The 27,543-nt window shown below is 42.6% G+C and overlaps 1 protein-coding gene across 2 annotated transcripts in view; it reads left to right on the plus strand.

Annotated features, from left to right (window-relative positions):
• gpatch2 (G patch domain containing 2) overlaps positions 1-27,543 on the plus strand; it is a 300,732-nt gene that overhangs the window by 205,767 nt on the left and 67,422 nt on the right. For both annotated transcript variants that reach the window (XM_063055750.1, XM_063055751.1), the window contains 3 exons: positions 878-945; positions 8,206-8,245; positions 11,830-11,900. In XM_063055750.1, coding sequence (XP_062911820.1) covers positions 878-945; positions 8,206-8,245; positions 11,830-11,900 — 179 coding nt within the window. The remainder of the gene's footprint in view (positions 1-877; positions 946-8,205; positions 8,246-11,829; positions 11,901-27,543) is intronic.

A 27,543-nucleotide genomic window follows, 5' to 3' on the forward strand; every position in this document is an offset into this window, starting at 1 on the left:
GGTTCTTTTGAAGACCCTGACCTGGAGTTACATGCTGACTACGGTTCTTTGCAGGAATGGGACCCGCTCTCAGGGTTTCATGAATGGCGGTTGTTTGGCACGCCAAGGGCTTGGCCTAAGAGCTTTGCTCACCTACAGAGGGCCAAGAGTTGGGGCTGAAACCCTTCATCAGAACCCATTCTGATGAAGGGTCTCGGCCTGAAACGTGGACTGTTCACTCTTATCCATAGATACCACCTGGTTTGCTGAGTTCCTCCAATACTTAGTGTGCATTGCTTGGATTTCCAGCATCTGCAGATTTTCTCTTGTTTGTATTAAAACTCAGCATTGGTTTAGTGATATTATTGGAATTTTTGTCTCGTTATTCTATTTAAAAATAGATGTTTGTAAAAATTGAGCTATCATGTACTGCTCCACACATGCAAAATGAAGCCTTAAAAACTGTTATTCATAAGTCACAACAGGGTCTATGAGTGTGTATTTGTGATATGTCTCTAATAGCTGTAAGGCTAACGGTTACCTAAAGGCTGATGTTGTTGAAACCCCTTATGGACTATTTCATGTGGTTAATTATTGAAACAATGTTATGTAGTGCTTATAGTCTCAGTTATAGATTGACTGCCATATTACACGGTTTTGTACTACTTGATGTTCCATGTCAGAGTAAGTGACTGCATGAAACTGATACTCAGTTTTAGACCAGTTCAGAGGAAGCCACGGAGCACTGTAGTTTGAGACAGTTCTGCACTTCTCATTACAAGAATAAATGTTCAACTCTGTAGCTAAGAACTAGTCTCTCCACAGGTGATCGTAGATTGTTAGAGCTCTGTGTGTAGTACGTCACAGACCTTCCTCAGCAACTTGCTTCTTTTTCCAGATTAACAACCCTGAACCCGGCATTAATGAGAGTCTCGTCCAGTTTTCGCAGGAACCCCGTCACCAGGAGTGAGTATAATTTACGTCATTGATTGCTCATCATTACCAATGCCCCATGATTATATATTATTCTTCCTCTTTTGTGAACAACATCCAGGATTAGTATGTTGCTCTGTAGTTACTTCAGTTGTAAGCAAAGCATTACATTAATGAAAGGGAAACTGTGGTCGTCTTGTTAGTATGCAAATGTTTGCTTTCTCGTTTTGAAATTAAGTATGTAGTTAAATAAGTAATTCTGAATTTGGTCAATAAGGATAACTGTTTCGAAAAGTAGAATAGAAGGAAATCTGAAGTAAAAGTCAAATTGCTGGAGATGTTATGCAGTCTGCTTGAAATAGTTAAATTAAACAGAAAGTTGTCATTAATGCTATCCATAAAATCAGGAGTCAGAGCAGTGTTAAACAAGTGCTTAAATTTACTTTGGGCCCAATGAAAAGTCAAACTTAAAGCAAAAGCAAGTTAGAGGCCAAGATATATAGTTCTTCACTATCCAGAAGTCAAACTTGGGACCATGTGATTTAGTCACTCAGTCTATTTCTCCAACACCTTTCAAATTCATGACCTCCACGATCAAGAACTGCAAAACACATTTCCAGATTGCACAATACCCTGATTTAGAAATGCTTTGCTGTGCCCTAAGTCCACAACTCCCCCCACCTCCACAGCACCCAAAAGCAATGTGAGAATACAGTCACCAAGGGGATTGCAATAGTTCAAAGATGTGACTTGCTAACACCTTAGAGCAATTAGAAATGAACACTAAATTGCTTACCTTACCAGCAATACCAAGGCCCTGTACGTTGAAAAAAATTGATAATTTTGAAGATTCACATTACTCTGAGTAATAATTTTGCCTCAATTCTAAATGGCACACTGAAGTAAAAGAATAAAAAGCTGGAAACATGTAACAGGTTAGGCTGCACCTTTGAAAAGAGAAACAGATGGTGTTTATGGTCAAAGACCCTTCATCAAATCTGGGAAAAAGAGAAAACATGCAAGTTTTAAATTACAAAGAAGGTGGGAGGAGGTTAATTAGATAAAGGTAGTCTCTCTGATAGGCTGAGGCTAAGATTACTGTGGTGATAAACTGCTGCTGAAATCTGATCAATAGGAATAATGGTGAAAAAGCATACACAAACTCTGTGAAAAAATGTGTTACTCTAATAAAAAGAGGAAACCTGAGGCAATATTGCAGATGGATGGAGATAGCAGAACTGGCCAGTTCTGAAAGAAGCAGAGATATCAAGTTCCCTCAATTTGCCAAATTCAGTATTGAGTCCAGAATGCTACAATGAGTGCAATGAAGATTCAACAGATTGGTTCCATGAATTACAAGTTTATGGCATGGAGACAGACAGATTGGAAGATTTTCTGGAGTTCAGAAGAATGAGAGTACAGAAGTTCAGAAGAATACCCATTGAAGTGTATGAATGAATTTCTCGGAGGGTTTGCCAAGCTGAATGCAAGAAGAGCTTCCCCACGCTGAGGATATCAGGGATTGGGGATACAGTCTTAGAATAAATGAAATGTTGTTGAGGACCAAGATGGGAAGAAATGTCTTCACCTATGAGTGAAACATCCTTCGAATTCTCTGCCTCAGAGGGAAAAAGGGGTAGTCAGTCATTAAGTATATACAAAGCAGAGATTAATAGAGTTTTGGATACAGAGGGAATCCAGGGATACAGGTTTCAAGTAGGAAAACAGCAGTATATTGCCAGTATTGGAGGGCTGAAGTATAAAGTCAGATTTGAGGGGATCTCAGGGGCAAATTTTTCACACTGAGATTTGTGGGTATATGAAGTGAGCTGCCAGAGATTACAATGTTTAAAAAACATTTGGACAGACAAATGGACAGAAAAAACTTAATAGGTATAGGTCACACACAGGCAAATGAGACTAGCTTATGTGGGGCAAGCAACATCTATAGGGAATAACAGTCAACATTTCAAGCCAAGACCCTTCATCAGGAGTGGGAAGAAAAGGGGAAGAAGCTAGAATAAGAAGGTGAGGAGAGGGGGGATGGAGATGATAAGACTATAAAACCTAGGAGAAGAATTAGGCCATTCGAACAATTGAGTCTGCTCTGCCACTCCATCATGGCTGATCCTTCATCCCTTTCAACCCCATTTTCCTGCCTTCATCCCGTAACCTTTGACGCCTTGATTAATCAAGAACATATTAATCTCCAACTTAAATATAAATATACCTAGTTACTTCGCCTACACTGCCATCTGTGGCAATGAATTTTGCAGATTCACCACTCTCCAGCTCAAGAAATTTTTCTTCATCTCTGTTCAAAATGGATATCTCTCAATTCTGAGGTTGTGCTCTCTGGTCAGAACTCCCCCACAATAGGAAACATCCTCTTCACATTCATTCTATCCAGACCTGTCAATATTCAATGGACTTCAGTGAGATCCTCCCTCATCCTTCTAAGCTCCAGCTAGTATAGGCCCAGAGCTATCAAACTCTCAGCATGATAACCCTTTCATTCCTGTGCTTATTCTCGTGAAACTTTTCTGGACCCGCTCCAATGCCAGCACATCATTTCTTAGATAAGTGCCCAAACTGCTCACAATATTCCAAGTGCAGTCTGGCCAATGCCTTATAAAGCCTAAACATTACATCCCTGCCTTTCAAAATGACTGCTACGTTTGCATTTACCTCCCTTACCACTGACTCAACCTGCAAGTTAACCTTTAAAGTTCAACGTAAACTTTATTATCACAGTGCATATATGTCACCATATACAATCCTGAGATTAATTTTCTTGTGGGCATACTCAACAGATCTATATTGTAGTGTCTATCACAAAATCAAAAAAAGACTGCTCAATGAGGGTGTACAACCAGAGTGCAGAAGATAACTAATTGTGCAAATGCAAAAAGAAGAAAAAGTAATATAAATAAATAAGCAATAAATATTGAAAATATGAGATGAAGAGTCTGAGAAAGTGAATCCATTTGTTGTCGGAATGTTTCAATGATGAGGCAACTGAAGTTAAGTGAACCTTTGTGGAATCTACACAAGGACTCACAAGTCCTTCTGCATCTCTGATTTTTGAATTTTCGCTCGATTTAAAAAATAGTCTATGCCTTTATTCCTTCAGTCAAAGTGTATGACCATGCACCTCCCTACATTATCTTCCACCTGCCACCTCTTTGCCCATTCCCCTAATCTGGCTAAATCCTTCTGAAAACACCCTGCTTCCTCAACACTGCCTGCCCCCCTAACTATCTTTGTATTGTCCACAAACTTGACCACAAAGCCATCAATTCCTTCATCAAAATCACTGACATATAACATGTAAATAAGTGGTCTGAACACCAACCTCTATGGCACACTACTGGTCACCATCAGGCAACCAGAAAAGTCAACTGATCTTCCATACATGCTAGCACCTTTTCTATACCATGGGCTCTTATCTTTTAAGCAGCCTCATGTGCAGTACCTTGTCAAAGGGCTTCTGTAAATCCAAATAAACAACATCCATTGATGTTCCTTCCTACCTACATCTGTGTATATCTGCATACCTTGATTCTGTTTTATCCCCCCGGTTCAGTCTCTGTCTACCTATATCCAGGACACTTCTCACACCCTTCATCTTTTCAATGACTTCAAATTTCTTGGCCCTGGTCATCTCATTTTCACTATGGATGTCCAGTCCCTCTACACCTCTACCTCCCCCACCCCCATCAGGAAGGCCTCAAAGCTCTCCTTTCTGGACAGCAGACCCTACTAGTTCCTCTTCTCTGTCTGGAGGAAAACTGGTCTTCACTCTCAATGATTTCTCCTTTGGCAAGTGTAGCCATAGGCACTCGCGTGGGTCCCAGCTATGCCTGCCTTGTTGTCAGCCACGTGGAACGGTCTGTGTTCCAAGCTATGCCAGTATCACTCCCCCTCTTTTCCTATGCTACAGGACGACTGCATTGGTGCCACTTACTACACCCATGCTGAACTCGGAGATTTATCAACTTCGCCTCCAGCTTTCTCCCTGCCTTCAAATTTACCAGGTCCATTTAAGACACCTCCCTCCCCTTTCGCGATCTCTCTGTCTCTATCTCTAGAGACAGTTTATCTACTGATATCTTTTATAAATCCACTGATTCTCACAGCTATCTGGATTATACCTCTTCCCACCCTGCCACATGTAAAAATGCCATTCCATCTCTCAATTCCTCCGTCTCCACTGTACTTCCTCCCACAATGAGGCTTTTCATTCAACTAATGAGATGTCCTCCTTCAAAGAAAACGCCTTCCTTCTTCCACTATTAACGCTGCCTGTCTGTCTGCCCTCACCACATCCACCTGCCACCCCACCAAGGATAGGGTTCCTCTTGACCTCATTTACCACCCCACCAACTTCCAGCACATAATTCTCTGTAACTTCCCCCATCACCAAGTCCATCTTTCCCTTCCCCCCCTCCTCACTTTCTGCTTTCCACAGGGATCGCTCCCTATGCAACTCCCTTGTCCATTCATTCCTCCCCACTGATCTCCTGGTATTTATCCTTGCAAACAGAACAAGTGCTACACCTGTTCCTACACCTCCTCCCTCACTGCTATTCAGGGCCACAAACGGTGGATCATGGGAGAGAGGGAAAGAGGAGCGGCACCAGGGGGAGGAGAGGAGAAGTAAGAGGCCAAAGTGGGAAAATGAAGAAGAGGGAAGGGGGAGGGAAAATATCTTTGCAGAATTGAGAGAAATCAATATTAATGCTATCAGGGTGGAGGCTACCTAGATAGAATATGAGGTGTTGCTCTTCCAACCTGAAAGTGGCATCATCATGGTAGAAGATGAGGCCATGGCCATGTGCCGGAAAGGGAATGGGGATAGGAATTGAAATGGTGGGCCACCGGTAAATTCTACTTCATGGAGTTGGAGTTGAGGTGCTCAGCAAAGTTGTTACCCCAAATCTATGTTGGTCTCACTGTTGTCAAGGAGGCTGCACCAGCAGTACCGGATAAAATAGATGACCCCAACAGATTTGCAGGTGAAATGCTCCCTTACCTGGAAAGATTATTTGGGGCCCTGAATGGAGGTGAGGGAGGAGGTGAATGGGCGGGTGTAATACTCCTGCTGCTTGCAGGGGTAAGTGCCAAGAGGGAGAATAGTGGGGGAGTGGGAGCTATCCCTGCGGAAAGTGGAGAATAGAGGGAATAGGTAAAGATACTCATGTGCACTGTCTCTAAATATTTTATGATTTTAAATGTTTCTATCAAATCTTTCAACTCCCTGTATTCCTTAAAGAAATATCTGAACTTCTGCAACCTGACTAAAGGTCTCTTATGCCTCTTTCAATTACTTCCTCACCCTCTGCACAACTGTGGAAGGTGGAGAATGGGGCAGGTGGGGGTAAAGCTGTGTTAAGTGGTAGGGTTCCTTGAAGATGGAGGATGTTGTGGAGAATGACGTGTTGGATGCGGAGACTTATGTTGGTGAGGACAAGAGGATCTCTATCCCTGTTAAGGTAGCAGGAAGATGGGCTGAGGCATGAGCATTGATTTCTCCAACTTCTGGTCATTTTCCCCCTCCCTCTTCCATCATCTTCATTCTGGCCACTTACCTCTTGTCCTCACCAACTTATCACCTCCCCCTGGTATCCCTTCTCCTTCCGTTCCTCTGATAATCCACCCCCTCCACCACCCACTTAATCCTTCTTCTTCCCCCTTCTTTTCCAGTCCTGATGAAAAGTCTTGGCCTGAAACATTGAACTGTTTATACATTTCCATAGATACTAACTGACCTGCTGAGCTCTGCCAGCATTTTGTTGGTGCTGCTCTGGATTTCCAGCATTTGCAGGACCTCTTGTGCTTCCAATTAACCTGAGACTATTTTTGCTTATACAGTACCTACAGTATGTTGTTAGCTTTTTTTCTGGAAAAAAAATCCTAGATTCTAACTCAATACAAAACTTTGTCATTACTTACTTTGCCAAGATTTATTAACTATGCTGTAATGTGCAATATAAAATTGGAAATTTAGAGCAGATTATCCAATTGGTTGCTTGACATGCTGATCTAGAAAACTGTCCTGATTATATTCCTTGTTCACCACGCTTATCTCCACAAATAACTGAATGAAGATCAAATTTCATTTTAATAACTATATATTAACCATGTTACATGCCTCTCTCATTTCTGTTTTCTATTTCTGCCTGACATTTCAAACTGTTTTTAAAGAGCCCTGAAACTACCCCCAACAATGTAATCTATAAATGTTAAGTTAAGTAAACACTATTAGTGGTTTGATTTTAGTTATTGAAAGTATTATTGACATGTATAATACTTAATGAGTCAAGGTCACCTATGGCCACTGTTCATGCTTAGGCATTGACATTATTCAATTTCTTACTTTTATAATGAATACAGAATATTCCTATTTACTTTTCACATTCAATTGAATGTGGGAACCATAATAGTTTTAAAAACAGAATTGGATCAATAATTTAAAAAGTTAACATTGTGAGATTATGAGAGGACAGAGAAAGGGCTGAGCTGATCACTTCTTTAGAAAGCCAGCACAAAGCAAGGGACCCAGTGCTGCTCTCTGGGTGGCAGAGTAGGGTTTCTCCAGGGATTTCCTGATCCATTGCTCTTAACATCTATGAAACTGTTCTTTCACTGGATATTTCATCAATGTGTTTTGAAGTTTTGAAAACAAATCTAGAGCAGACTTGCCAGCGTATAAATTGGCAAACATGAGGAAATCTGCAGATGCTGGAATTTCAAGCAACACACATAAAAGTTGCTGGTGAACGCAGCAGGCCAGACAGCATCTCTAGGAAGAGGTACAGTCGACGTTTACTGACGAAGGGTCTCGGCCCGAAACGTCGACTGTACCTCTTCCTAGAGATGCTGTCTGGCCTGCTGCGTTCACTAGCAACTTTTATGTGTGTAGCATATAAATTGGTTCTTGTTGTTCAAATAAAATTATGTTTTCTGCTCTTGGAATCCAAAACAAAGAAAAAACTGTTTGGGTACTTGAAAAACTATTTAACTTCAGTTTTTGTAGTGTTACACAACCACCTTGGCTGTGGAAATTTTCAAGCTGACTGCTTGTTTACATTCAAATCATAAAAAGAGTTGGCGAGTACTTTTAAATGTCCTATAAAATGTACCATTAAATAACAGAATATAACAGTATAGCCCGCAGTAGCACTATTGCAGTGGCTGCTTAATGGCCAAAATGCACGTACTGGACTGCCATGTGATAGCACATGCCCATAATAACATGTGTTATTAAATTCTATCCATTTTCTCCCACAGTCTTTGGCTTTGCCCTACAGCCAGTGAGGATCACAGCCAGGTAAAAACTTGTTTACGCATGAGTACGTTGAAATCGTATCCTAGTTTATTTTAAAACATATGTTCAAACATTAATTGGCTGCCACAAAACACCCCATCTTCTTATCAGCAATAAAGCAGTCTGTAATCAGCTTTCCACAACCCAACAGGATAGAATAGATTTATTGACATAACTGTGGCATTTTAAGACATTCGGGTAAATATGGGTTCTTTATGAAAGTAAAAGCCTGCCTTGGTTTAATTAGTCTAAGTTATGGAAATGATTTTTCTCCAAGTGGAAACTACAATGTTTCTGTACTGTCACTGGGACTTAAGTTGTCTGAAAGTCCAATATAAACTTTCTTTAAAATTCTGGTAAAAGCTTTGAGGGACATTTTTGTCCCCATTTGGCAGCTTAATAATAATTGGGAAAAAAATGTTAAAAAAAATGCTGAAGATAATATTTTAGTTATTTTGAATTGCTGAACAGAAATCTCAATAGGTTAGAAGCTGATGGAATGCTTGGCTGAGTAAGTGCAGCCTCAAGTACAGCAAAATTTGAAATCAACTAGGACAATGCAACCTGTTTAATTGTCATAAAATGGAAAATGGTTACTCTACTCTATTTGGAGGCTACTTGGGTGGAATTCAGGAATGGGAAAGGTGTGTAACACTTATGGAGGTGTATTATAGACCACCAAATGGGGAATGAGAATTGGAGGAGCAAATTTGTAGTAAGCACAAGGTTGTGATTGTGGAAGATTTTAATTTTCCACACAGACTGGGAAGCCCATACTGTAAAAGGGTTGGATGGTTTGGAGTTTGTAAAATGTGTGCAACATAGTTTTTTGCAGCAATACATAGAGGTACCAACTAGAGAAGAGGCAGTGTTGGATCTCCTGTTAGGGAATGAGACAGGGCAGGTGACGGAGGTTTGTGTTGGGGAGCAGTTCGGGTCCAGTGATCACAATGCTATTAGTTCCAATATAATTATGGAGAGGGATAGGTCTGGACCCAGAGTTGAGATTTTTGATTGGAGAAAGGCTAACTTTAAGGAGATGCGAAAGGATTTAGAAGGAGTGGATTGGGACAATTTGTTTTATAGGAAGAATGTAATAGAGAAATGGAGGTCACTTAAAGGTGTCCACTCTGATTCTCTAAGGGACCAATTTTATCCCTCACTATCCTTTTGAGGGTACAGAATCTTTATGTTCCTGTTAGGTTGAAAGGAAAGGTTAAAAGTTTGAGAGAGCCATGGTTTTCAAGGGATATTGGAAACTTGGTTCGGAAAAAGAGAGCTATCTACAATAAATATAGGCAGCATGGAGTAAATGAGGTGCTTGAGGAATATAAAGAATCTAAAAAGAATCTTAAGAAAGAAATTAAAAAAGCCAAAAGAAGATATGAGGTTGCTTTGGCAAGTAAGGTGAAAATAAATCCCAAGTGTTTCTATCGTTATATTAATAGCAAAAGGATAGTGAGGGATAAAATTGGTCCCTTAGAGAATCAGAGTGGACAGCTATGTGTGAAGCCAAAAGAGATGGGGGAGATTCTGAACAACTTCCTTTCTTCTATATTCACTAAGGAGAAGGATATTGAATTGTGTAAGATAAGGGAAAAAGGTAGGGAAGTTATGGAAACTATGATGATTAAAGAAGATGAAGTACTGGCACTTTTAAGGAATATAAAAGTGGATAAGGCTCCGGGTCCTGACAGGATATTTCCTAGGACCTTGAGGGAAGTTAGTATGGAAATAGCAGGGGCTCTGACAGAAATATGTCAAATGTCATTAGAAACCGGGATGGTGCCGGAGGATTGGCGTATTGCTCATGTTGTTCCATTGTTTAAAAAGGGTTCGAAGAGTAAACCTAGCAATTATCGGCCTGTGAGTTTGATGTCAGTGGTGGGTAAATTGATGGAAAGTATTTTTAGAGATTGTATATATAATTATCTGGATAGACAGGGTCTGATTAGGAACAGTCAACATGGGTTTGTGCGTGGAAGGTCATGTTTGATAAATTTTATTGAATTTTTTGAAGAGGTTACTAGGAAAGTTGACGAGGGTAAAGCGGTGCATGTTGTCTATATGGACTTCAGTAAGGCCTTTGACAAAGTTCCACACGGAAGGTTAGTTAGGAAGGTTCAATCGTTAGGTATTAATATTGAAGTAGTAAAATGGATTCAGCAGTGGGTGGATAGGAGACGCCAGAGAGTAATGGTGGATAACTGTTTGTCGGATTGGAGGCCGGTGACTAGTGGTGTGCCTCAGGGATCTGTACTGGGTCCCATGTTATTTGTCATAGACATTAATGATGTGGATGATGGGGTGGTAAATTGGATGAGTAAGTATGCAGATGATATTAAGATAGGTGGAGTTGTGGATAATGAAGTAGGTTTTCAAAGCTTGCAAAGAGATTTAGGCCAGTTATAAGAGTGAGCTGAAAGATGGCAGATGGAGTTTAATGCTGATAAATGTGAGGTGCTACATCTTGGTAGGACTAATCAAAATAGGACATACATGGTAAATGGTAGGGCATTGAAGAATGCAGTAGAACAGAGGGATCTAGGAATAATGGTGCATAGTTCCCTGAAGATGGAATCTCATGTGGATAGGGTGGTGAAGAAAGCTTTTGGTATGCTGGCCTTTATAAATCAGAGCATTGAGTATAGGAGTTGGGATGTAATGTTGAAATTGTACAAGGCATTAGTGAGGCCAAACTTGGAGTATTGTGTACAGTTTTGGTCACCGAATTATAGAAAAGATGTCAACAAGATAGAGCGAGTACAGGGAAGGTTTACTAGAATGTTACCTGGGTTTTATCACCTAAGTTACAGAGAAAGGTTGAACAAGTTGGGTCCTTATTCTTTGGAACGTAGAAGGTTGAGGGGGGACTTGATAGAGGTATTTAAAATTATGAGGGGGATAGATAGAGTTGACGTGGATAGGCTTTTTCCATTGAGAGTGGGGGAGATTCAAACAAGAGGACATGAGTTGAGAGTTAAAAAGCAAAAGTTTAGGGGTAACATGAGGGGGAACTTCTTTACTCAGAGAGTGGTAGCTGTGTGGAACGAGCTTCCAGCAGAAGTGGTTGAGGCAGGTTCGATGTTGTCGTTTAAAGTTAAATTGGACAGCTATATGGACAGGAATGGAATGGAGGGTTATGGGCTGAGTGCGGGTTGGTGGGACTAGGTGAGAGTAAGAGTTCGGCACGGACTAGAAGGGTCGAAATGGCCTGTTTCCGTGCTGTAATTGTTATATGGTTATATGGTTACTCAGCAAGTTGAATAAAATCTATGAAAAGAGTTAATTCTTTCCATAGATCTTCTCTTCTATCCCAATAGGGATCTTAAGGGTGATATTGAAATTCCATTTCTTTCAATGTGAATTAAAGTTACTTTCATTTCCTTAAAACAGTATTTATTGTTTAAAAACAGCCTTTTTATAAAAGCAAATACAAAATGACCTTAAAATGATGGTGACAAATTCATTTGGACAGAAAATGATAATATTTCTTTTACATGAGTTTCACTCAAGTTAATAGTATCTCTTAAAGTGATGCATCAATTAGCACATGATTCATCCAGGAATATATGATATTCCTTCAGTTTGGATACCAACAAGAAGTCCATAAGGACAGAACATCCAGAAAAAGCAACAGATCACAAACATCTACAAGGTAGGATAGCTGATTTCATTCACTATTCACTGGTGTGTAATACAGTAGGTTGTGCTGTGCTGAGTAGATTATTTCTTGTATGAGATTTTAGGTGAAGATAAAGTTGTTTAATATGCATTTAACATTTCTTACCTTTTTTTTGTACATAATGTGGGAATATGCTCGTATACTCGGAAGTATATGAACCTGAAAATTTTATTTCATATTGCAACACTTAGTTAAGTTGTAATCATCACTGAATTTTATAGTCTGACTCACTAAGTTGCTCCAGCTTTTTGCATTCCTTCAGATTCTAGCATCTGCAGTCTCTTATGCTTCCATGTTGATATGAATAAACAGTGCAAACTTGTTTGAATCAATTAAAATTTTAATATTGTTTGTAAAAAAAATTTAAAAACTTAACTGAAACATCTGAAAAATCTAGAAATTAAAGTTGAAATAAAATTAAGAAAAAACTTAATTGGAATTGCAAGGGTCAGTAGTGAGCCCAGTAATGGATTGGAAGCTCAGATATGCTGAACATTGTCCTCCAGCTGGTCTCTGACTCCTGCATCGCAGAGATCAGAGACAAGCTGACTGGCAAAGTGAATATTGCTGGTAGTTCTTCATGCAGCCTGTTGTGACTGTGAACAGAGTCACCCGAGAGACACTGAAGTTGGTGGATATGGAAGTCTTTATTCAGCAAAACAAGCAGGCATCATACTGGAGACACTCTTGGAAGAAAAGGCTCCCTGAGCCAATATGACATGACATTTTTATATACTAAAGATTACAGGTAATGGCAGGACAATTCTATAGTTACAATGTATCTACAATGCTTCCTTTGAATTACATATAATTTTCAAACACCTCCATCTTCACACCATCACTCCAGACACCCAAAATGAATGTTCATCTCACCCTGCATTCATGCATATGCAAGCATCTCATATCAATGGAGTTTTTCCTGATTTGCAATCAACCCCAATCTACAGCTCCCAGGAACACTATTGTTCTTAAAAATTCTATGTGCATTTATTATCAAACAATGTATAAATTATACAACCTTGAGACTTGTTTGCTTACAGGCAACTGCAAAGCAAGGAACCGAAAACAACCCAATTTAAAAAATAGACTAACCTTCTCCACCCCCCCCACCCCACAGTGCCCACAAGGAAAGAAGAAAAACACAAAACAAGTCATATAAACAGTAGAAGTGAGCAACAACAACAGCATTCTGAACCAAATTGAGTCCTTAGATCCAAATTCCGAGAGTAGGCCCAAAGCCTCAGTATTCATTTTGTCATATAAGCAGGGCAAATTGCTGCAGACACAAAGCACAGCAGCCAGGTGCAGTCTCACACCCTTAGCGTCATGGAGAGAGAAACCCCCAGACTACTTGGGGTGGCGCTTAAGTTGTCCAAACCTCGCACTAAGTTCCGGTCCTTGATTTCACTGCTGAAGGAGCCGATTTCGACCTCTCCAAATTGGCTCAGCACCCAGAGTGATCCAACCTCACCCAACTCTCAACCTCCTGCCTTTCCAGTCTATGTGAGCCCGCATTTAAGTTGTCCAAACAGCAGATTGTACCTCGCTTTAGGACCTGGGCCTCACCCCAGCGAATCATTCCAAGTCTTGAACACGCTACCCAGCGATTTGCTTCTGAGCTGCATTTTAACTCAATCAACAATCCACATTCAGATCTGAAGGCTGTTTGCTGTTGAAATTAATATTTGCCATATTCCATAACTCCAGAAAACGCCCTACACAGCCAGCCATGTCTGAGCACAAAGCAGCCCCTTACTTGCCTGGTATGATGTCAAGATTTCTACTAGATAAATATTTACCCAGTTTCTATTTATCTTTGGTCATCAGAAGAAGAAACCATCTCTCTGCCACTCACTCTATATTGTCTTCTGATTAGATTTAGGCACAGTGGAATCGTACTGCAATACAGCATGCACACAGGCCCTTAGACCATAAAACATAGGAGCAGAATTAGGCCATTCAGCCTATCAAGTCTGCTGTGCCATTCCATCGTGGCTGATCCCAGGTCCCACTCCACCCCATACACCTGCTTCCTCGCCATATCCTTTGTTGCCCTGACCAATCAGGAAACTATATTCTCTGCCTTAAATATACCCACGGACATGGCCTCCACCACAGTCTGTGGCAGAGCATTCCATGTATTCACTACTCTCTGGCTAAAAAAAATGTCCTCCTTATCTCAGTTCTAAAAGGTCACCCCTCAATTTTGAGGCTGTGCCCTCTAGTTCTGGATACCCTCACCATAGGAAACATCCTTTCCACGTCCACCCTATCTAGTCCTTTCAACATTTGCTTGTTTTCAATGAGATCCCCACACACTCTTCTAAATTCCAGTGAGTACAGGCCCAAAGCTGCCAAACAGTCCTCATATGTAACCCCTTCATTCTGGAATCATCTTCGTGAACCTCCTCTGGACTCTCTCCAGTGATAACACACATCCTTTCAGAGGTATGGGGCCCTAAACTGTTGACATACTCAAAGTGCGGCCTGACTAGTGTCTTATAAAGCTTCAGCATTATCTCCTTGCTTTTATATTCTATTCTTCTTGAAATAAATGCCAATATTGCATTTGCCCTCTTTACCACAGACTGAACCTGTAAATTTCTGGGAGTCTTGCACAAGGACTCCAAAGTCCTTCTGCACCTCTTAGACCAGATGAGTCCTTGTTGACCACAATGCCTACCTGACTAGTTCCCAGTTTCCCTGTTCTTGACACATAGCGGTTTAATCACACCGCTCCATATACCTAAATAAGTGTATCTTAAGTGATGCTATTATACTTGCCTCAACCAATTTGTCTGGCAATTCTTTCCATGTGCACAAAGCTTCACCCTCTGTGTGAAAACATTGACCCTCAGAACCAATTTAAATCATTCCCATCTCACCCAAAAACTGGTTTTGGACTCCCCTACCCAAGGAAAAAGGCTGTGCTATCTCCAGTGATAAAATAACTAAAATAACTGGGCCCAGAACACACTTGCTCTTACAAGTCAAACATTCTTGTTATGTTACTTGTACACAAAGAGAACAGCATGGACCCCAGTCATCCACACTGTTCTGATATTTGAACAGAAAATAGCTTTTTTATACAGAATTGGCTCATCAGTTACAGATATTGCTCATTGTAAGTTATATATGTTTGAATGCCTTACTCGCAAGACCAGTCGCCATTAACAATAGAGGTGTTAAAGTTCCTCCCAAAGCCAATTTGGCACATTGGGTAGCAACTTGCTGTTTCTTTAGCGTTGGTCTGTTCTACAAGGCCAAGTTGCTAGCTCGACACTCAACCCAGAACGAGTAGAACTCGTGCAAAGACCCAGCCAGATTCGAACCGGGAACCTCGCAGTCCAGAGTCTGCTGCAGATGTCACTACACCACCAGCACACACGAGATGTTAAATTCAATCGAAAATCACGCTGACAACCGATGATATTTTGAAGTTAGTAAAGACAATAGAGCTTTAGTTGTTGGATATGTTTCTCTTCCTTCCTTTATCATTACCTTACCTGTCTCTGGCATCGCCTATTGTGTAAAGGGACACTATGTTTTAGGAAGATCTTCCTAGAATAGCCTCACTCATTTGGCTTGAGTGCGCACTACCCCAGTCACTTCAGCCTATCTCGTCTGTAGTAAGCAGAAGTGTCTCCAGCAGGCTCACTTCAAAAGTCTCGCTTGACTACAACTGCCCAAGGATATCCTTACCACAACTTTCACACTCCCTCCTCTTTGTCCTGTAGAGTATAGCATAAATCTTACTGAATTTCAATAATGCAGAGTCTCTGAAATTCTGCGACAGTTGGCTGTTGGTATCGCGTTCATACATGCAGCACTCCTGGCTAATAATTACACAAGTACCACCTCCCTTAGGCATCAGAAAGTTTAGTGCTGGTCGATTTTGGGGACCATAGTGTGGATTGCCAGAATTTCGACAATAATGTCATTGATGGCCCACCTCATGTCATGTTGTGCTAAGGCTGTGTTCATAGGCAGTTTCTCCAGCTGTGCTGAGGACATATTAATGCTTTCATAAGCCTGTATGGAAGGTTTCCAGAACAGGAGCACTACATTCCAGATACACTCAATCTTCATAGCCCTTTGATGGCAGCCAAACATAGTGGGATGTGGAGAGAGAGTGGACAGGTGGTATATCTATGCCACTATATAAGCCAGATAAATACAATGTCTACACGGCTTTGGTTCAGGCCAAAGATCCAATTTTAGAAGGGGTATTTCTGGCAGTCGGTGATTGGCCTCTCAGCCACCTACCCAATAGGTACTGTTAATGGGATTTAGAGGGTCACCAGTAGTATAGATATTGCACATACCATTACCCAAGTCTAGTCCCATCCCTTGATGGTTACAGTAACATATTTCACTTCTATCCTCTTGAAGCAACAATGGAGCAAATGGGTTATGCAATTGTTCTAAGTAGGTGGAAAACAACTCTCAAAGCAGTTGGCATTGGAAAGCATCATTCCTATGAGCTATGCAGTCCCGTTCTCCCTCTACAGTTTTAGTTTTGTTATTGAAGTAAAACATGGAATCAAACTCTCTATGATCCAGGTGTATAAATGCATTGAAAATTCATGTTCCGAATATTCTCCAGAGCACACTCAACAACCTGACTGGTTAGTAAGTGACCCATATTCATAACGAGTAAAAAAAATAGTGTTAGCAGCATTAGTATCATGGGATATATCTTCCTTAAAGAAGAAAATAGATGTCCAGATGACCCAAAACGTATAACGCATATTAGTTACTTAAGGTGGCAAATTGCAAAGATGAAGAGTTCAGTCCATCAGTCCTTATCATCAAGGTTCTTCCGCCCATGTGTTCCCTGGCTTGATATGTGAGGTGTGTATCCACATTGGCTTTTCTTAGACCTTTAAAGCAGTAATTGTGGTCAGCCGTACTTGGTATACACTTCAAGACAAGATAGCACCTGTGTGCAATGCTCCTTCAGTTCACATTTCCTTGATAGATCATGAAACCATTTATTTCACTTCTTCTATGTGTTTTATGTTTGTTTTTCATCTTGGATGTGATTCTGGAACTGTTGGAGCCTGTGAGTTGCTGCTTGGAGATTAACTGGTTGCTCCAGCACTCTGCACTCTCTGAGAGAATTCCAGGAGGCAGAGGTAGCATGTGAAGATGTCATGGCAGGCAGGCTGTGTGCCGATGTTTAACTCCATTTCACCGATTAAAGCTTCCATTGTTCACTGACTAAAGCAACAAGGGAGATTGAAACACTGAGGTGAACGTGGAAGCATGGAGATTGTTTGTGTGCTTCAGCACTCTGCAATCTCCCAGAGGATTCTGAGAGACAGAGGCAGTGTGCATGAGCTACGTGGCAAGAAGGATGAGGGACAGGGCACAAGCCATTACAACAAGGGAGATTGAAGCGTTGAGATGAGTGTGAAGGGTGAGCGCCAGCTGCTTGTCTTTTGATAGCTCTGCTACGAAGAGGAAAATGTCTACTGTTGTGCCCAGAGTGTGTTGCACAGGTTTTCTGCACTTTGGATGTGGACTTGGACCACAGGTTTTTTTTCAGTCTTATAGTTTATGAAATTCTGTGTTTTTTCGCCCAATCTTTCTTGTTTTTTTTATTGTACGGAGGGTGGATTTGGGGGTTGATGTGCCTGTTCCATTTTATTCATTTTCTTTGTGCGGGAGGACGGATTTGGGAGTTGATGTGCCTGATCCGTTTTTGTTTATTTTTTGTGCGGAGAAGGGGCTTTTTGGGGGTTGATGATTGTGCTGCTTTTCTTTTCTTTTTTGGTTTCATGGCCACCCAGAGAAAAGGAATTTCAAGTTGTATATTTTGATAATAAATGAACTTTTGAAGCTTTGAATAGACTTTCACTGCAGGGCTCCAGATAGCTCTTTCATCACTAGGCTCTTGCCAGGACCCAGTCTCCCGGCTGGTAGGCCTGACATTGCAGCCAGCATGATCTTCTGGGCTTCAAGTGCCTGTTGGTGGGAACCTTTAAGATATTGTGTTAGTGCTATACAATACTGCAACATGCTGTCACTTATAATATGATGTCGATCTGTTTAATTAAAAAGGGAGGGGTGATTGGCAAGCACATGGGATGACGCAAAACTATCTCCTGCGGAGATAGGCCTGTTATGCAGTTTGGAGTGCAGCGCATTGTCATGAGGCCAGTGGAAGTGCCTCTGTTACAGTCTTGTTACGCAATTAGCTGACCTGCATTTCAGGGCTTCATTCTGTCTTTCAGCTGCCCAGTAAGATTGAGGGTGGAACAGGAGGGAATGTAGCTGTGATGCCTAAGCTGTTATAAGTCCTGTCCATTAAAATATTCCTCTAATTCTTATTCAGTATCAGATTGGAAGGAAAAGCTGTCAAAGCAAAATTGCATGGGGGCTTACATCAGGTGGCATTTTGCAATGGGCAGATTTTAACTTGTACAAATTCTTAAGGACAGTTCAGGAATGGATTATTTAATGTAAACAATATAGTCTTTGGTGCTGATGGCAGTGGAGGTGGAAACCGTTATCAAAGCTGCCTTGGCCTGAGAGCATCTACGAGCCCAGTGGCCAGGCTGTCCACAAACAAAAATATATCCCTCACAGACATCAATCACCATGTTTACCCCTTCAGTGTCCACAGTCCCATTTCCATGTTGTAAAATCCATACATTTAGAATAGTACTATCTAACAAAAACAAAAATTACCTGTCACGAGTGGGTCACATGAGCCATAAGTGTATAAAGCAGGTAATATAAAACCCGAGAGTTACAGTGAAATTTTAATCTGGTAATCATCAAATGATTAGCCAAATTTTGCTCACTAGTGAACTTGGTTAAATATAAGACAAAGCTATTAGTTAAAATAACTTTCAAATTTATAGGATAGCTATTGCAGTATCTTTAAAACAATGTACAATATTGCCCAGAGGCTATTGTGGAGCAGCCCAGGAAGTCTCACAGAAGTATTGTCCCCATTCTCCTTAACAGCTTTAATCCCTTGATGCTGTAATTGCTTTTGGCAACATTGTAAAACACTGACAATTTTACTTTAACTCTCTCATCTCACCGAAGTAACAGTATATGTTTTCCTTTAACTTACAGTACTGTGCATAACTTTTGGGCACAGGTATACAGTAGCTTGGTGTCTAAGACATTTTGCACAGTGTGGTAGTAATTTTATGTATTGAACTATACTGTTGCTGCAAAAAAGCACATTTCACGATATATGAGCGATATATGTGGGCAATAATAAACCTGATTCTGATACGAGTCTCTTGTGGGAGGGGTCAAGGGGAGAGAAATCACGGTTGGGAAAAGGGGAAGGGAACAGGAAGCAACAAAGGCATTCTGAATTGATCAATAAACCAATTGTTTGGAATTAAATGACCTCGAATGGTGTCACAGGGCTGTACCCTGTGTCTCCAACATTCCCAACATCCTTTGCTCCCGCTGGACTTACAACTCGCTCTCTGCTCCATGTTGACAAATACAGTACTGTGCAAAAGTTTTTGCCCCCCAGCTATATATTTGCATTAACACATGTGCCTAATATGATTGAATAGTTCTGTAGGTTGCAACTTATTTACACTAACATTTATTAAGATGTGTGTTCCCAATTGAAGAGTTAATCTGGATACTATTAAAAACATTTACGCCCACTTTCTAACATCATTATCTCCTGTCTCACTGTTTTTTATGCCAATCTACGAGGCGAGGGAAACATTTTCCGAGAGCTCCTACTACAACAGTTTGAGGTAAATTTAAGTGAACATTTTGCTCATCCCTTCTGCACCCTTCCACCTCCAGTCTCCCATAGTGCTGTCTATGGTAGGGCACTGGCTGGCGCTGGCTTCTGCAAGTGTTCAAGGGGCATCACTTCGTGTGGGCTTTATTGAAACTATGCCTAGTGGAGGCTGAGGTCCAGGAAGACATCTAGTTCATCCTCAGACTCTGGTACTAATTGTTTCTTTTCAAACACTGAGGTAGAAAATTCTTTCTGTGTCTTTTCCTTCTTTAATTTTTGCTCACTTTCACCTCATGCGGGACTCCAACCAGAACCACGGCAACATCTTGTACCGTCACTGCTCCACACAGGAGAAAGTTTGAATACCTGCAGCGGACTCAGTTCCTTGTTTAAATATGAGCAGCCTAGGATTTAGGACTGATCAGCTACCGGGGCTGAATTCCTTTTTCCTGTATAACGAAGCCAAGGGTTACCCATCTCTGTGGAACCATCAAGTAACTGTCATTGCTGGTGTAAGGGGGTTTCGACTTTTATGTTACTGCGGAGGCTAATTAAAATGGCGTCTTTGTTATGTTAATCTGGGGAAGGCGGCTTTGTGGTGTTAAACGCTGAGAAAGTTTGCGCTAGCAGTTTGTTTTTATTTTAGAGTGTGATAAGAGTGCTATTAACTAATTGGGATAGTTGTTATGGTTTTGGTGTATTTGAAGATACTGTATGCGCGGGGTTTTGGGGCAGAAGGCGGGATAGCGAGACAGAGGATGGACGAGGTGCTATGAGTACGCTAACGGGGTCGGACCCCAAGCGAGACGTTCGGCGAGGAGACGGAGACGGACTCGTGTGGAGCGTCTGGTCGACCACCGTTGTTGGGCCCAGGCGGCCGGTCGAGGTGGTCCGAGGGGGTCGCAGGGTGAAGAAGAAGGTCCTTAAGCTCCAACAGTTTTTGTGCACAAAGAGATTGAACTTTGATAAGTGTGGCGCCTTTTATTTTCCTTTTATATTTTATTCTCTTTTAATTATATAGTTCCAGTAATATCTATAAACTGTAAATCATTTAATTGCATCTGGTGTATTGTCTGTTATTTGGGCGGGGTGGGGTACCTCACACAGCATCCACACAAACTAATTACCCAGTTTGGCGGGGCCGAGGCTGTTTCCCTAGACGACAGCGAGCCGAGCGACCCTGAGGGTGGCCGGGGGGGGGCTACATTGTGTGGGCTTTGTCCGAGATTGAGTCTGCTGGTATGCTGTGTGGGTGCCCTGTTTAAATCTGTAATGTGTGTCTCTGTGGGTTATTTGCTGTTGATTGCTGTATGTGTGGTGGGTGAGGTCTTTGTTCCAGTTCAGACTAGTATTGACGAGTTGGAGGTGGAACTCGGGGCTGTCCATGCGGTTGGGAGAGAGAGGAAAGAGTGGTCTGATTTGGAGGTAGACTCTGCGAATAAATGTTCTAGCTCTGGCAGGCTCCGCCTGGCACTTGGGATAGTGTCCACCCCAAGAGGGGCGGAGGCGTGCGAGACGTGGACGGAACGGATCTCTCAGTTGTTAGATGAGTGGCAGTGCTCGGTTGAGGGAGAGCGACAGGGATTGGTTGAAAGTTTAAGTAGGCGGGCTGGTGACGGTGTTAGAGCTGTCAGGTTCACTTACACCGTAGTGACAGCTGTCAGTTATTTGAAAGAGGGGGGAAAGTTTTCAGTGTGTCTTCTCTGGCGAGGAGGGCGGCTAAATTGCTTGCAGTGCCAGGGGGATCATTTCAGCGGATCAGTTGTTCAGCTAATCAGAGAGGTGTTGGGAAACTTAGTGGAGGACCAGTGGGGGAACGGCTTGGGGTCTCTGGGGAAGCACGTTCCCAGCAATGTACCAATGAACTTCCGAAAGGAAAAGACCCTATTCCTGAAGGCTTAGAGGGACCACGCCCCAGGGTGTCGTTATGAATAGAGGGAAGCGATACTAAAGCTATCCTCGACCCCGGGGCGCAAATCAAGTTGTTGTACAGTTCGTTTTACAACCGGTGTCTGAAGCATTTATCCTTGACAACTGCAAGGGCACCAGAGACTTTGGGTACTAGTGGCAGTAGGTATCCAGAAGACGATGATTAGTTAATGACCCTGGAGTTCATGGGGGCATTGTCTGGGCACCCAGCGTGTCGAGTTGCTTCTGAGGACGTGTGTAGCAGCCTTGAGCCGGTACAGAATTTAAACGAGACCCAGCGGTGGTACGGCCTGGGGAAAGTAGCTGAGGGTGAGACCCTCTTAGTAGATGCGCCGAACTACCACGAGGGAGAGGAGTTGACCGCTGAAGACACCTCAGTGAGAGAGAGGTCGCGGCAACTGGACCCTGGCGGCGTGGAAGATGAAGGCAGCGTGTGCGTGGATTATGCGATGTGGTTTAATGTGCTGCATCTGAGGGGTGGATGTTGCCAGATCCTGAGGAGTGCGGCTGTTGAGCTGAAGATGGCCTTTACTAGTTCCCTAGGATTCTTCCAATCCGAAAAGATGCCGAAGGGCATATCCGCAGCCCCTGCATCCTTCCCACGGGGCATGAGGAAGACCATGGGGGAAGTGAAGGTGTGTGGAGTTTTGACGTATGTGGATGACCACCTAGAGCTTGGATTGGCCTGAGGGGACTATGAGGCGAGGCGAGTGGCTGAGCCCGGGCTACCGAAGCGAAGTGTCAAATGTGGAGGAGTTTTTGGCCAGAGGAGTTTGGTGCAATGTGAGGAAAATGACCCGACATACCAGTTGAACTTCCTGGTGTTGGGACAGACGGTGGTGGACCGGGGGATGGAAACCCAGGTCGTCAATCTGAATGAGACACAGGGAAGAGAGGGGATTTGCACCGCACTGCGGTCATGTACTGATGAATTAATCCAACGAGAAGAAACAATGACCCACCTTCGAAAGGATCAGCAGAAACTCAAGACGTCGATTCAGAACAGATTGGAAGACTTGCAAGTTGGGGAAGATCAAGGAAGTGTTCTGACTAAGGTCAACAGAAAACCGAGAGCCCAGGGAGGGGAGTTTGACTACACTCCCGAGGAGGTAAAGAAATGGAGGACAGATCTCGGAAAAGGGAGGCGGACGCTTGAAAGGAACCTGAAGATGACTATCGCGAGTTTAAATGAAGTGGAAAAACTGAAAGTTGACCTGGAAGACGTCCTCAGGAAGAAACAACCAGAGGCTGAACATCCTTTTACTGCTGCTTTTCAGGTCAGGGTGGAAGAAGCTGGTGGGGTAACTGCATCCCAGATTGAGATGGCAAGGAACCCTGAGTCAGAACTGTTGAGGCTGTGGCGAGAGTTGAAGGAGTCCCCGAAGAAGCTGACGTCTCGACTGCAGGAGGCTGAAGGGGTAGCCCCGGCTAAATGTTTCAGTTTGGAGAAACTTAAACAGCAGCTACCGATCGAGGAAATGAGGAAGGATACGGATTCGAAGGATGATGTGCTGCACATGTGGAACATGCTGCCTTTCGCTAACTTCCCCATGATTGATGAAGAGACCTTTGGCCCTTCTCCCACTGAGTCAGGTGTAGTGGGGAGGGCTAGCTGTGGGCAGTCTGAGTTATGGCAGGATCAGGAAGGAGGAGAGGCGGGGCCCCGGACACGGGACAGGGGGCTCCGAGCTGTAGTGGTGGACTGAGTGAGAGAGGAGTTGGCAAGCAGGCCCGAGGTATCCCTAGTAGTGTCTAAGCCTTTTGGGTTTAGGTGAGGGGGTACAGAGGTCTTGGAGGGTTAAGAAGCTCCCAGATAGGTTGGCCTATATAGCGCCTGTGGGACGGGAGTAAGGACCACTGTTCGGGGAGCACTGTCACTGTGTGTATCTGTGTATGTGTGTGTTGTGTGTCTGCAGGACTGGTTGGTGAGTTATTTAGAAATCATGAGGACATGGCTTTATTGGTGGGGGGAGAGTGTAAGGGGTTTCGACTTTTATGTTACTGCGGAGGCTAATTAAAATGGCGTCTTTGTTATGTTAATCTGGGGAATGCGGCTTTGTTGTGTTAAATGCTGAGTAAGTTTGCGCTAGCAGTTTGTTTTTTGCTTTAGAGTGTGATAAGAGAGTGCTATTAACCAATTGGGATAGTTGTTATGGTTTTGGTGTATTTGAAGATACTGTATGCGCGGGGTTTTGGGGCAGAAGGCGGGAGAGCGAGACAGAGGATGGACGAGGTGCTGTGAGTCTGCTAACGGGGTCGGACCCCGAGCGGGATGTTCGGCGAGGAGACGGAGACAGACTCGTGTGGAGCGTCTGATCGACCACCGTTGTTGGTCCCAGGCGGCCGGTCGAGGTGGTGAAAGGGGGTCGCAGGGTGAAGAAGAAGGTCCTTGAGCTCCAACAGTTTTTGTGCACGAAGAGATTGAACTTTGATAAGTGTGGCGCCTTTTATTTTCCTTTTATATTTTATTCTCTTTTAATTATATAGTTCCAGTAATATCTATAAACTGTAAATCATTTAATTGCATCTGGTGTATTGTCTGTTATTTGGGCGGGGTGGGGTACCTCACACAGCATCCACACAAACAAATTACCCAGTTTGCCTGGGCCGAGGCTGTTTCCCTAGATGACAGCGAGCCGAGCGACCCTGAGGGTGGCCGGGTTGTGGGGGGCGGCTACACTGGTGATAAAATAAAATAACTAAATAAAATAACTAAAATAAAATAACTGGGCTCAGCACTTATGACTCAAGTATTCCTTTAACTTTACTTGTGCACAGACAGAACAACGTGGGCCCCTGTCACCCACACTGTTCTGAAGTCTGAACAGAAAACTAGTATTTTATACAGAATTGGCTTATCAGTTATGGATATTGATTATTGTAAATTGTACATGTTTGAATTCCTTATTGGCAACGTCAATTGCCATTCACAATAGAGGTGTTAAAGTCAATCAAAATTTCAAGCTGACAGCGGATGATGTTTTGTAGTAAAGACAATAGAACCTTAGTTGTTGGGTATGTTTCACATCCTTCTGTTATTCTTATCTTGTCAATCTCCCGCAACCCCCCCCCCATGAAGGGACACTTATGTTTTAGGAAAACCTTTCTTGAAAAGTCTCACTACAGAGGACTCACTCGTTTGACCTGAGTACACACTGCCACAGTCACTCCAGCCCATCTCGTCTTTAGTAAGCACGGTGGCCGCACTTCAAAGATGTTGCTTGATTACAATTGCCCAGGCTATCATTGTTTTATTGCAACTTCCATAACTGTTTCCATCCACCTTATATATGCCTTTCATAATTTCTCTGTTCACCCTCATTCACCAACATTCCAAGGAATAAAGACCTTATCTGTCCAGCATCTCCCTATAACTCAGGTCCCTGACAAGATCCTTGTAAGTCTTTTTTGCACTCTTTCCAATATAATCTCATCCATTATATAACAGGGTGACCATAACTGTGCACAGAACTCCAATTGCAGCTTCACCAACGATTGAGACAACTGCAGCATAATATCTGAACTCCCATGTTCAATGCCCTGCCGATACTGTCATTGTGCTAAAGGCCTTTTTCCACTACCTTCTCTACCCAGGACACCACTTTCAATGAATTATTCACCTGTACTCTTAAGTCGCTCTGTTCCATTACACTCCCTAGTGCCCTACCATTCATAGTATAAGTCCTATGTCGGTTTGACTTTCAAAAAATTCATTACCTCACACTTAACTGTATAGAAATCTATTTGCCACTCCTCTGCTCAATTCCCTGTCTAATCAAGATCCCTTTGTAATGTATGATAGACTTCTTCACTATCAACAACACCTTCTAATTTTGTGTAATCTATCAACATAATAACAAAGCCTTGTGCATTCACATCCAAATCGTTTATGTAAATAATGAATAACAAGGTTCCTAACACCAACCCTTGTGGCACATCACTAGTCACCAACTTCCATTCCACGAAATAACCTTCAACCTTCAACCACCAACCTCTGCTTCGTACCTCCAATATATCTAACTAGCTCTTCCTGGATTCCTTGGGACCGAGTCTTACAGACCAGCTTATCATGCAGGACCCTGATGAAGCTTTGCTGAGTTCCAAATAGACAATATCCACTGCCCTATCCTCATCTGCCCTCTTCAAAGAACTCTAAAAGGTCTGTCAAGCATGACTATCCACAGACAAAGTCATGCTGACTCATCCTAATCATATGCTGTGTATCCAAATGCTGGTCCCTCATAATTCCCTTCAGTAACTTGCCTCACTATTGATGTCGGGCAGAGTGGCCTGTAGTTTCTGCGGTGTTCTTGCTATCCTTTTTAAACAACAGAACAACATTAGCCACTTTCCAGTCTTCGGGATCTTCACTTACAACAAAGCAAATGTAGACTCTTAGAGCACTACAGCTCAGAAACAGGCCGTTCAGCCCACTGAGTCTGTGCCAAACTGTTATTCTGCCTAGGCCCATCAAGCTGCACCTGGTTCATAACCTTCCATACCTCTCCCATCCATGTACATATTCAAACTTCTCTTAAATGTTGCAGTGGAACCTGCATCCATCTCTTCTGCTGGCAGCTCGTTCCACTTTACTATCACTCTGATTAAAGATGTTACCCCTCAGGTTCCCTTTAAACTTTCACCCCTAACCTATAACCTCTGTGGAAAAAGTAATCTTGCACTTACCCTAACTATACCCCTCATAACTTTGTATATCTATCATATCTCCTCACATTCTCCTACACTCCAGGGAATAAAGTCCTACTTTTTCAACTTTTCCCTATAACTTAGGTCCTCAAATCCTGGCAACATCTTTGTAAATTTTGTTTCTGTACTCTTTTCAATCTTACTGACGTCTTTCCTGTAGGTAGGTGATCAGACTGCACAGAATATTCCAAATTTAGTTTCACCAATGTCTTGTACAACTTCAGCATGACATCCTAACTCCTGTACTCTGGTTTATAAAAGCCAATGTGCAAAAAGCTCTCTTTACAACCCTATTTCCCTGTGACACCACCTTCAGGGAATTATGGATCTGTATTCCAGATCTCTTTATTCTACCACACTCCTCAGTGCTCTACCATTCACTGTGTAAGTCCTACCCTGGTTTGTCCTGCCAAAGTGCAACACCTCACACTTGTTTGCATTAAATTCCATACACCATCTTCAGCCCATTTTTCCAGCTGGTTCAGATCCCACTACAAGTTTTGATGGTCTTCCTTAATATCCACTATGCTCCCAATCTTGGTGTCACCTCCAAATTTGCTGATCCAGTTTGGCACATTATCATCTATGTCATTAATATAAATGGCAAACAACAACTGACCCAGCACTGATCCCTGCGGCACACCATTAGTCACAGGCCTCCAATCAGAGAGGCAAGCATTTACTACCACTCTCTGGTTTCTCCCATTAGGCCAATATTGAATCCCATTCAACAGACACAAAATGCTGGAGGAACTCAGCAGGCCAAGCAGCATCTATGGAAAAGAGTACAATTAACATTTCAGGATGAGACCCTTCAGCAGGACCGGAGAAAAAAAGATGAGTAGATTTAAAAGATGGGGGAGGGGAGGAAGAAACACAAGGTGATAGGAAAAATTACGAGGGGAATGGGTGAAGTTAAGAGTTTGGAAGTTGATTGATGAAAGATATACTGGGCTGAAGAAGGGGGATTCTATTAGAGAGGACAGAAGGCCATGGAAGAAAGAAAAGTGCGGAGGAGCACCGGGGAAAGCAATGGGCAGACCAGGAGATAAGGTGAGAGAGGGTAAAGGGGATGGGGAATGGTGAAGGCGGGGGGAGGGGTTACCAGAAGTTCAAAAAATTGATGTTCATGCCATCAGTTTGGAGGCTACCCAGACGGAATATATTCCTCCAACCTGAGTGTGGCCTCATCGTGACAGTAGAGGAGGCCATGAATTGATACAACGAAATGGGAATAGAAAGTGG

This window comes from Mobula hypostoma, chromosome 8 (assembly GCF_963921235.1).
Source record: "Mobula hypostoma chromosome 8, sMobHyp1.1, whole genome shotgun sequence".
Classification (NCBI taxonomy): Eukaryota; Metazoa; Chordata; class Chondrichthyes; order Myliobatiformes; family Myliobatidae; genus Mobula; species Mobula hypostoma.